Consider the following 12,421-nt stretch of genomic DNA (forward strand, 5'->3'; position numbering starts at 1 on the left):
AAGGAAGGCAAGTCACATAAATCGTCATAAATAATATATCACATTACTTTCCAACTAAAGAAAATCATATATTGAAGATAATATTGTTACAATATATTTCTAAGTTAAAAAAAAATACACTAATGTAATTACAGATCATCAACAATGCTTTTAAAGCCTGCCTGTCTTCGCCAAATTAATTTTTGTCGAGGTCCATTTTATTTTTTAACAACTTCATCAAGGTATAATTAACATGACACAAAATCCCCTCACTTTAAGGGTACAATTCAATGGCTTTGGGTAAATTTACAGAGTTGCGCAACCATCGCCATAATCTAATTTTAGAACATTTTCAATATCTCAAAAAGAAACAATTTACCCATTTAATGCACTAGATTTTATTAGAAAAAAAATTCAAAGAGACACAGAGAGAATAGCATAACCGCCTTCCCCAGGTAATGAACATCCAGCAACAGCCATTATCAACATGCATGGCATTTTTATACACATTTCACACAGTCCTCAAATTGATCAATGAAATCACCTCTTTAAGGTGAGTGTTCAATAAACTAGGAAATAAATTATTTTACCAGAAATAAAATCCTCCATTAAAAAATGTCTTTCTTGAGAAAAGACTAGTAAGGAAGTTTGTAGGGACTCTTCAAACACAGATTCAGAAATTGCTCTAACAGAATAAAAAATGAAATGAACGGATTACAGGACCTCCTGTCACTACAAAAAATAATTTTTTAATTAAAAAAAAAATACACACACAAGGCTGTTCCTACTCACAGCAGGCAACCAGAGTTGGAAATAGTTTAATGACTGAAGTTCTAACGAAAGCAAAGTAAACTATCTTATTGGATTTTGTGATAGCCATCCAGATGTGGCCAGTGCCACAAGGGGTGTGACCCTCAACTCAAAAAAGTGAAAATGTTAACTGACACAAAAATCATTTTGATGATATATAGAATTGTCTTCACATTCTAAATTCCCTATAAGTAGTGAAAATTAGACAGAAACCAAATTTATTTCTAAAATTGGTGAGCGTTTTTGAACTCCCAAACATTCAATACAGTCATTACCAATTATACCAATACAGCAAAATAATAAGATCACAGGATTAAAATTCTAAATACTTTGAAAATTCTATTAATGATTTAATGTTAAGAAATAATTTTATTTCAGGGACCTCCCTGGCGGTCCAGTGATTAAGACTCCATGCTTCCGATGCAGGGGGCACAGGCTGGATCCCTGGTCGGGGAACCAAGATCCTATGCACCATGCAGTACGGCCAAAATATTTTTTTAATTTTTTTTTTAAATTGTATTTCATCAACTTTCACCATTGTTTTCTCATGAAAAGCTACCATATTCACCATCATTTCACTAGTATGTGGACGCGTGTCTGGTCTTCCTAAGTGGAGATGGAAGCGCATGCCACGCTTAAGCACCGAAGTGCTGGGGTCAGGCTGCCTCTTTTAAAATCCAGGCTGTATTACTGGATTTGGAACTGACAATGGGCAGATTATTTGTTCAAGTATCTACTTCATCATCTGCAAAACACAGACAACACTAACACCTCCCTCACAGGGTCACTGTGAAGGTTAAATAAAGTGACTCATGGGAAGCACCAAGCACTACTGTTATGACAACAACTGCCCGATAAATAACTGCATTTTTGTTTTATTATTATCATTTCTATTTTTCTACACCTCTCTGTTAAACCTATGATAATTTCCATAAAAGAGGGAGAAATAAAACTGAGTCAAGTAATGCAGAAAATTTCGTGAAATTCTAAAAGTTTGTCTTTTAGGTGCAAACTACCTTCTGGAAAATCAACTGGTGTTCGTAGTTGCTCGGCATAAAGTACGCGTAAAGTCGAAGGACATCGGATGCTTGGCCCGAGAAGAGCACGGCATTGACATTCATCGCCCAGGACTGCATGATTAAAAAGTTGAAAAGGTGTACTTGTAGATGGCTCAGGCTTTCATCGGCAACGATCAGAAAATATGGGTAACTGTCTTCCAAGAAACTTTTCCACTCTTGTGAGAAGCACCCAGAAAAGCCTGTTCGGACATCAATGTTGGTATTATGCTGAAGGTGGAGAATTAACGCCATTCTCAGAGGAAGCAATTCAGGGATGCTGTTGTATGCATGTTCAGCATCCTGTGGGGTAGACAATTTTGAAATCATCATTTAGCCGTCTACTAGTTTTGCTGGTTAACACATACCATGAAACTCATTAAAGGAATAGGTTCCAACACAGTCGTATTCTGTTTTATAGTCAGAACATAGACCCTCGATCCTTGACTGTCATTTTGCAGATACATGCCACAAATCACAATTTGGGTTTAAATACATGTGTCCCCTTTAACTCACACTTTCCCTTCCCATTCTAATTCTTCTCCTCTCCAATCTCACTTCAAAAAGAAAAAGGAAAGAAAAATATGTAAAAGCAAATGGTAGCTATAAAGCGTCCATAGGGAAAGCTGGGGTGGATCACGCTGCAGGGACAGTCCCAGGTCACCCGGAAGTAGCACCGGTTTTTATCAAAAGCCCACAATTCATGCATTGCTCGCAGGCAGTCAGCAAGGCTCAAATACCTAACAATAATATGGATCACAAAAGAACTGAACAGACATGCACTAAAACCTCCAAGAATAACACACTGGTTACCTTTAGGGATAGAATGAGGAGGTGGTGGTGGTATGATACATACATGTATTTGAAACTGTTAAAATTTCATTAGTTATATGCACATTCAAATCAAGGAAGACCAGGTATCTTCCCTTGGATGTATTTACTTCAGAGCAAATAAGAACGAAGCAACATTGGTGAGTTCGATCCACGTCTGGGCTCAAACAAACTGGTTTTTTTTTGGTTTTTTTGTTTTTTTTAGTTGCTGGGAGTAGGAGTTTATTAATTTATTTTTGCTGTGTGGGGTCTTCGTTTCTGTGCGAGGGCTTTCTCTAGTTGTGGCAAGCAGGGGCCTCTCACTATCGCGGCCTCTCCCGTTGCGGAGCACAGGCTCCAGACACGCAGGCTCAGTAGCTGTGGCTCACAGGCCTAGCTGCTCCGCGGCATGTGGGATCCTCCCAGACCAGGGCTCGAACCCACGTCCCCCGCATTAGCAGGCAGACTCTCAACCACTGCGCCACCAGGGAAGCCCCCACAAACTGTTGAGTTTTGAAGACAGAGGTGGACCTACTTGGAGTTGGGAGATTAGAACCCGGAGATCAGCTCAGCTGCTTCCGAGGACACCCCTCACCCTCCTCCAGGGTCCTGTGTGTCCTCACAGGAAAGCTCCATGAGGGCAAATAAAAAATAATCCTCTACAAATGACCCAATTTCATTCCTTTTTATGACTGAGTAATATTCCATTGTGTATATGTACCACATCTTCTTTCTCCATTCGTCTGTGATGGACATTTACGTTGACCTGGCTATTGTAAATAGTGCTGCAATGAACACTGGGGTGCATGTTTCTTTTTGAATTGGGTCATCTGTAGAGATGTGGATGGACCTAGAGACTGTCATACAGAGTGAAGTAAGTCAGAAAGAGAAAAACAAATATCGTATATTAACGCATATATGTGGAACCTAGAAAAATGGTACAGATGAACCGGTTTGCAGGGCAGAAATAGAGACAAAGAAATAGAAACAAACGTATGGACACCAAGGGGGGAAAGGGGGGAATGGGAAGAACTGGGTAATTGGGATTGATATATATACACCAGTATGTATAAAATAGATAACTAATGAGAACCTACTATATAGCAGAGAGAACTCTACTTCACTTTGCTGCACAGCAGAAACTAACACAACATTGTAAAACAACTATACCCCAATAAAAATAATAATAATCATCCTCAATGTAGTAATTTCTGAATACTGGGATCCTGGGTCACTTTTTTTTTCTGTTCTTCCCTTTAAATTTGCTGAATTTTTATAGATCTACTTCACTTTGAAATAAGAAAAGAAACCTACTTATAAAACAATGTCATTGTAGTCTCAGTTCTCAAATCATAGAAAAGAACCCAACTGTCACGTTACCTTGAAGAAGACGACGGCAAACTGTCCTCCTTTATTAATTAGATCCACAAGGTAGCATTCCACCAGGTAAAAGAAGTGCAGGCCCTGTTCAGGCCGCAAGGATTTCTCACAGATGTATGTCATCAGCAGTGAGTCTCCATCAATCAGAAAAAACTCAGACTCAACAAAATCATTCAACAGACTGTCATAACTAAAATACAAACAGTGAAAATGAAAAATTACACGAAGATGAAATCAGGCCCCAAAGGCAGCAGCTTTATTATCATTATTATCTTCATCATCATTATCATCAATAGCTTGATTTACTGAGTAATTCTTTCACGTTGGTCTCTACACTGACTTGCCAAAGACACCCGCACGCATGAGGGTTCTTCACAGGAGGAATCAGCATCACCTCCGCTCAACCGGGAAGGAAACTGAGGCTCGAAAACAGAGCACGTTATCTAAGGCCAAAATGTGGGCCGGACTCAGGGACTGAACACCTGTATCTGAATATAGACCTTCCTGCTTCATCAATCTCATCCTTTCTAAAGAAGATGTGGCACATACATACAATGGAATATTACGCAGCCATAAAAAGAAACGAAATTGAGTTATTTGTAGTGAGGTGGATGGACCTAGAGTCTGTCATACAGAGTGAAGTAAGTCAGAGGAAAACAAATACCGTATGCTAACACATATATATGGAATCTAAAATTAAAAAAAAAAAAGGCATGAAGAACCTAGGGACAAGACGGAATAAAGAATAAAGACACAGACCTACTAGAGAATGGACTTGAGGATACGGGGAGGGGGAAGGGTAAGCTGGGACAAAGTGAGAGAGTGGCATGGACATATATACACTACCAAATGTAAAACAGATAGCTAGTGGGAAGCAGCTGCATAGCACAGGGCGATCAGCTCGGTGCTTTGTGACCACCTAGAGGGGTGGGATAGGGAGGGTGGGAGGGAGGGAGATGCAAGAGGGAAGAGATATGGGAACATATGTATATGTATACCTGATTCACTTTGTTATAAAGCAGAAACTAACACACCATTGTAAAGCAATTATACCCCAATAAAGATGTTAAAAAAAAAAGAGAATTACTGTAGAGGGAGGAGACATGGGAACATATGTATATGTATAGCTGATTCACTTTGTTATAAAGCAGAAACTAACACCAGTGTAAAGCAATTATACGCCAATAAAGATGTTAAAAAAAAAAGAGATTACTGTAGAGGGAGGAGACATGGGAACATGTGTAAATGTATAACTGATTCACTTTGTTATAAAGCAGAAACTAACACACCACTGTAAAGCAATTATACTCCAATAAAGATGTTAAAAAAAAAGAGAATTACTGTAGAGGGAGGAGGCATGCGAACATATGTGTATGTGTAGCTGATTCACTTTGTTATAAAGCAGAAATTAACACACCAGTGTAAAGCAATTATACTCCGATAAAGATGTTTAAAAAAAAAAAAACATGGAAATTGTAAGCATGATTTCGAGAAGATTGAATAAATGCTCTCAAATACGGGAAAAAAAAAATCTCATCCTTTCATAAAATGATGGGTTCATTGACAGCCACGGACAGTAAAGCAAGAGAAGACTGTTTCCACTGACCATCAAACAGCTCTGAAGGTTCTGTGTTCAACAATCTCACATATATATATATAAAATACTGTAATACATATACTAAGATAAATGATAAATAGATTAGGTATGTGGATAGATGGAAGGATGGATGGATGGATAGATAATAGACAGACGGTAGATGATAGATAGATGAAAGGTAGATAATCGCTTTAAGGCCAATCCGAACACAGGGAATAAGATGTAGAACTTTATATCTCTTGATTTATTACTACAACACTCACTCAGCTTCTGCCATTTGATCCAAAATCAACTGTGACATTTTCTCCAAAAGCTTCAGGTACTTTTCTAAACCTAAAAAAAGAGAGAGAGAAAGAGAATGAATTATTTTCAATCAATTCTTTTTAAAAGAGCTATCATTTACAAATTATTTGAGAAAGAAAAAAGTCATAAAGTTAATTCTATTAAATCTGTGTAGCTTGCAGAATCATTATTTTACAATTTATAAATATTTTAAATTGAAAATTACCCATTCTTGCCACGTGCCTCCAACCTGATGGAAAATATTAAATATAGCAAATATCCTTTACTGTGGTACCTCTAAGTGGCAGATGCTAATGAAAACAGCAGACCTACAAAGAAAGAAAAATTAGAAATGAATTATTCCATCAACAAACGGTACTGAATGACTATTGTGTGTTAAACAAAACTTAAGGCACTGGGAATACAAGAATGAACAAAAGTCAAAATGCTGTCAGTTCCCATGAAACTTAAAATTTACCAGGAAAGATAAATATCAATCAGATAATCATATGAACAATGGAACATTGCAAATGTGACAAAGTCAAAAGGTCAGTGGACACTTCCCTAAAGAAGCAATGCTTGAGCTGAGTTCTGAAGGATAAGATGAGATATAATTAAACAAAGGGGTGGGGTGGGTAGCACTGCAGGCAGAGAGAACCCAGAACACCTGGCGCAAAAGCCTTGTGGCAGAAAAGTGTGTGGATGGTTTTAGGTCCTGAGAAGAAGCCAGCCGCGCTGGAGTGCAGAAACACAAAGTCATGCAGAGCCTCTGATCGCATGTTTGTCATCCTAAAATCCACTGATGGATTTTAAGCAGGTAGTAATGTGATTGACTGTGCATCTTGGAAGATTACACTGGCTCCAGTACAGAGAATAGATGGGGTGAAGCAAAGACCCCGCTAGTGAGGCGGAGAGAAAGCCACTGTTCTAGAGCAATGGTAGTAGCTGCATGCAGTGCAGCTGGACAGTAGTTTGAGGCACATGTTCATCTCAGATACTCAGAAGGTGAGTTTGACATGATGAGGTAATGGATCAGCTACGGATAGAGAAGAGGAGCCCCTTAGGATTCTACCTGATGCAATCGCATGCAAGGCGAGGCTGCTCCCTGGGCTGGAAACCTTGGGATGCGGCCAATGTCAGGGAAAGATCCTAAGTTCATTTGTGGTCAGCCTGGGTTCGACTTACTATGGGATATGTCCTGTAAGTAACTAAATGTACAGGTCTAGAGATCAAACACGAGGTCTGGGCTAGACCTCAGTGTGAGAGCGGTTTCAGTATTATGGTTAAGTGAGGCCACCGGTGTGGATGAAGGCACTTGGACAGAGAGACACAGCATCAGGAAAGACAGTATCAGATACACGAGATGAGATGGGTTAAATCACAGCATCCCAGAGGTTCACGGGTGCCCTTAACGTCTCAGGACTTTTTTTTTTAAATCGTACTCCTAAGACAAAATGAATACCTAATAGTTCATGTATTAAGCAGTGAGCGCCAAACAAATTAAGTCCTAACACCTTCATTTGAAAATATAATGCACATAAACTGAAAGAGATAATACAGGTTTTGAAATTAAGTAACAATGACTAATGGAACATGAGTGCATGCTGGGCACTGGGCAGATTTTCAACCACAGCTATGTTGGCAGAATAAAGCCTCCTTCATCTGACAGGTAAGGGACTCCCGGCCTGTTCCCCAACCCTCACAGGAAGCTTTCCATATGAAACTTTACCCCAAACTGGTTCTCACCTAAACATCACACAGAATCCACAATCATTACGCTCAGTTCTCTCTCATGTAAGGGAGAACCATGCTAAATAAAATAAAACCAGCTACCTATCATAATAACCACGAGTGAATATGTATAAAACATTAGAATCGCTCGACATTTAAGGGGGAAGAAAAAAAAATACGAAGCCAGAAGAACAAACATGATTCAAGGACAGAACAGTCCTTAAAAAAAAAAAAACTCCAGTTAGAGTTCTCAATAATGACAGTGACATTAACTAATAAAATAGTAACAGGTTGCTACAGCAAAACAAAAAAAGTAAATGCTCATAAAAATTTTAAATACAATTTCAGAAAAATAATTTATGCCCAGAACAATGGAATGGGCATGCTGAAATTTCAAGTTAGCGGATCTAGGGGTTAAAATCCAGGAAATTTCTTAGAGGAGAGAAGAGAAAATCAAAGAGATGGAAAATAGAAAAATTACTAAAATATGGAGGAGAGATCAACAAGTTCTAAGTCCATGTCACAGTAATTCCAGTCACAGAGAAATACGAGTGCAAAGTGGGGTGGGGATAAATTAAAAGTAATCAAAGATATAATAGTTAGCATAACATAACAATATTAGGCCAGAGTTAAAGAAAAATATACTTTTTTAGATTGAAAAGTTTTTCCATGCACTGAGCAGAAATAATGGCAAAAGAGAAAACCATGCTTACACACAGCTTGTGAAAACCGAAGAGCTCCAGGAATACAGAGAAAGACGGAAGCACCACAAAGAGGTGTAAGGCAGATGTGAGCAGAGAGAACATGGGCGCTGCCAGCAGGACGCCAGGCTTCTCACCCCAGTTGTGAACATACTACAGTTGAGGTAAGTTACGTTCTCTGTCTCACTTCACTCATCCACTCATCGGACAATCATATTACTCCCCCTGGCTGTGTTTGCAAGCCATTTAAAAGTATGAGCTGATGCATACAAATGGATTAAAATAGTACCTGGCACACAGATACAACACATCAAAATGAGAGCATTACTGGATGTCTTGATAAAAGAAAAGAATACTTTCAAAGTTCTGAGAGGAAAATGTTTTGAGCTAAGAATTCTGTATCCAAACAGTCATTCAATTCATCAGGAGGGGGAAAAGACAGTACCACTAGACATTTAAGAAGTCAGGGGCTTCCCTGGTGGCGCAGTGGTTAAGAATCCGCCTGCCAATGCCGGGGACAGTGGTTCGAGCTCTGGTCGGGGAAGATCCCACATGCCGCGGAGCAGCTAAGCCCGTGCGCCACAACTACTGAGCCTGCGCGCCACAACTACTGAAGCCCACGTGCCTAGAGCCCGTGCTCCGCAACAAGAGAAGTCACCGGAATGAGAAGCACGCACACCGCAACTAGAGAAAGCCCGCATGCAGCAACGAAGACCCAATGCAGCCAATTAAAAAAATTAATGAAAAAATTTTTAAAAAGCAGTCAGAAACCTCACCAACGACTCATCTTAAATGAAAATTTATTTTAAAAGATAGTACAGAAAATTGAAGAAAAAAGATAAAGAGGACAATCAAGAAACATTGAAATTATGTACGGTCCACAAGAATTAAAGGAAGCTAAAAAGAAAAATAAGAGGATGCATGACACTTTGAATTTTGAGAAGTATCCATTTCAAGCAGTAGTCTTAGTGATATGGAACTATGTTTCCCAGGCAAAGATAAAGACTTCCTACTGTTGTACATAATCATAATTTTGTAAGTGCTGCTAACTGGTTTTCCATTTTTGATTCAAAATAGAAACAAATCACAAGAATTAAAGTCATAAAATACTATAAATTATGACAAAGACTTATAGTATGAAATTCGTACAATGAGCCAAATAGGGAGGTTCATACATGGGGAGGCTTCATTTCTGTGAGGCCGGGGGTAACCCAGCTCACAAACAGAGACAAAAACGTAGAACTGGGTGGTTCCAGTTTACAGCTTCTAGTAAACAAATCGATCTCGGCATTTTTAGGTGGTGACACAACAAAAATAGAGGCAAAGAGCTGTTTCCATACAGAACTACACCAGTGTGGAAATACTCCAGCGGCGGGGCGGGGGATCTTAAACCTGAATTTGATCAAATCTCTGGTAGCAAGACTGTCACTTAGAAATTTAGAAAACAGAAGAACATCTTAAATGTTAAAATATGCCAAGAGGACTAGGAGAATCACTACAAGACAAGATTTAAAAAAACAACAACCGAGGCTTCCCTGGTGGCACAGTGGTTGAGAGTCCGCCTGCTGATGCAGGGGACGCGGGTTTGTGCCCTGGTCCGGGAGGATCCCACATGCCGCGGAGCGGCTGGGCCCGTGAGCCATGGCTTCTCAGCCTGCGCGTCCGGAGCCTGTGCTCCGCAACGGGAGAGGCCACAACACTGAGAGGCCTGTGTACCACAAAAATAAATAAATAAAATAAAATAAATAAAAATAAAAACAACCCGGCTTCCCTGGTGGCACAGTGGTTAAGAATCTGCCTGCCAATGCAGGGTACACGGGTTCATGCCCTGGTCCGGGGGTATCCCACATGCCGTGGAGCAACTAAGCCCGTGCACCACAACTACTGAGCTTGCGCTCTAGAGCCCATGAGCCACAACTACTGAGCCCACGTGCCACAACTACTGAAGCCCACCTGCCTAGAGCCCGTGCTCCGCAACAAGAAGCCACTGCAAAGAGAAGCCTGCGCACCGCAAGGAAGAGTAGCCCCCGCTCGCAGCAACTAGAGAATGCCCTTGAGCAGCAACGAAGACGCAATGCAGACAAAAATAAATTAATTAATTAAAAAAAAAAACAAAAGAAAAACCACCACCAATATAAACTTTCAAACAAAAACCCCCAGCTTATTAAGAAATAAATTGCAAGAGGATGAAAGAGATGGTAACAAACTTCCAAACACGGTAGTGTCAGAACCTTGTTTGGGTTCTGATCTTAAAATCTTAAATTGAAAGAAGGGGAAAAAAAAGAGGAATCGTGGACTACACGTTGAAGGAGAGACAGCCAGAGCCAGAGTACACGGTCCAGGTGATGGTGGAGCACGCGAGGGGACCGCTCCTGAAACAAGGCCTGCAGAGGAGCTGACCCGCAGTGGGCAGGACTCGAGAGTGGCCTCTGAGACCCCAGCCTCCCCGGTGTGCCCCGCCCCCCATAACCTGTCCCCTGGGCGTGGGCAGGACCTGTGACTTTAGTGGGACAGCGTCTCCCCTCATGGGGGTACATCTGCGAGACTATCATACACAGGAGAAAGGAGATTCTCCTGCTGGCTCTGCAGACCTAAAGCTGAAGCTAAGCCCCTCAGCGGGGTCTCTACAGGCCAGGAGGAGCCTCCGGCCAACAAGAAACAGGGAACTCCAGCCCCACAGCTGCAAGGAACTGGATCCTTCCAGCCAGCGGACGCCTTCATTCCAGCCGGGAGACGCAGGTCCGGGGCTCAGCCCCCTGCCTGGACTTCCCATCCACTGAAACTCTTAACACGGTGAATTTCGACGGACTTCAGCCACTGAAGTGGTGATCATTTGTTGCACAGCAATAGAAAACGAATGCGTACCCCCTGACCGTGAATACTTCGTTAAAAAAATAAATAAATTCTTACAGCGCTAAGCCACTGAAATGTAGGAATCACCTGGGAGACCTTATGAAAATGCAGACTCTGATTCTGCAAGTTTGGTTTGGGTCCGAGGCTCCGCAGGGATGAGGAAGCTGCTTGGCGCTGCCCCGTCCAGGGCTCACCGGCCCTGCCCGCCTCTGACGCGCTTTGGTCTCCCCAGTAGCCCCATGCCCACCCTTTCTCCGAAGAGGACCCTTAGTGCCTGAGCACTCGCCTCCCTCCTCAGACCTCAGCGCTCCACGCGCCCGCCCCCGCCAGCGCGCACTTCCCCCTTGCAACTCCGGAGCTCTGCGACGCGCCGCCCCCCGCAGCATCGCGCATCCCTCGCCCCCGCCCTGCATCCCCTGCGCCCAGCGCCCGCGCCGGGCACCTCCCCGCCCATCAGGTCAAAGCCCTCGAGCCCCTGCGAGACCACAGCGCCCCGGGACCCGCGAGACGCCCTCACACCCTTTACCCCGGACCGAACCTGGAGCCGGACCCGCAGCGTCTGAAGGGCAGCTGAGCGCACCGCAGAAAGGCAGGAGGGCGTGGAGCGTAGAACCGGTGTAGGGGTCGGACGGGGCGGGGCGGGGCGGGGCGGGGCCCCCGTAAGGCCAGAGGTCCGGGAGACTTTCGGTTTCCTTTATCGTTTGCAGGACTTCAGTTTCAAGTTTCGTTTCACCGCGCTTCAGTTGTGTGAGCTGGTAGGTGGTTTGAGCATCCTTCCGTCACAACATCCAGCAAGAGGCAGCAGAGGACTTTGGGATTTGGGCATGAAATAGAGGGAAATGAGGCAGAGAAATCCGGGACATCTATCTAAACAAGATAAAATCAAGAAGAGGCGGAATTAGAAATAGGTGAAATGTGTCCACCTAAAAAATGTTCACAACCTAGAAGTTGAGAGTTACGTTCTACTCGATAGGAATTTTTAGGACTTCAAGCCCAGGAAGCAGCATCTCAAGAAACCCTGAGAAACTGCTCTGAGGAGGTGAGGGGGGCGGAGCCAGATTACATAGTTTTTGCAAGAAAGGGCAGGGAGTCTGAACGTCAGAAGATTACTGTTAATTAAGGAAAACCAGATATCCCAAGGTAAGGAAATTAGTGCTTTTCTATATATGGGAAGATGCAAGAGTCTGGGCTCACTGAAATCATTCCTGTGATCTGCACCTCAG

General features: G+C 42.3%; 1 protein-coding gene across 2 annotated transcripts in view; it reads right to left on the minus strand.

The window, feature by feature from the left end:
* Nucleotides 1-11,826, minus strand: part of DDX60 (DExD/H-box helicase 60) — an 85,215-nt gene extending 73,389 nt beyond the window's left edge. For both annotated transcript variants that reach the window (XM_012536315.3, XM_033403541.2), the window contains exons 1-5: nt 11,737-11,826; nt 6,140-6,242; nt 5,895-5,964; nt 4,035-4,224; nt 1,806-2,147 (exon numbers count right to left, since the gene is read on the minus strand). In XM_012536315.3, the coding sequence (XP_012391769.2) occupies nt 1,806-2,147; nt 4,035-4,224; nt 5,895-5,964; nt 6,140-6,143 (606 nt within the window). In that variant the 5' untranslated portion in view covers nt 6,144-6,242; nt 11,737-11,826. The remainder of the gene's footprint in view (nt 1-1,805; nt 2,148-4,034; nt 4,225-5,894; nt 5,965-6,139; nt 6,243-11,736) is intronic.
* Nucleotides 11,827-12,421: the final 595 nt, after the last annotated feature.

The sequence above is a fragment of the Orcinus orca genome, chromosome 6 (genome assembly GCF_937001465.1).
Source record: "Orcinus orca chromosome 6, mOrcOrc1.1, whole genome shotgun sequence".
In the NCBI taxonomy this organism is placed as follows: Eukaryota; Metazoa; Chordata; class Mammalia; order Artiodactyla; family Delphinidae; genus Orcinus; species Orcinus orca.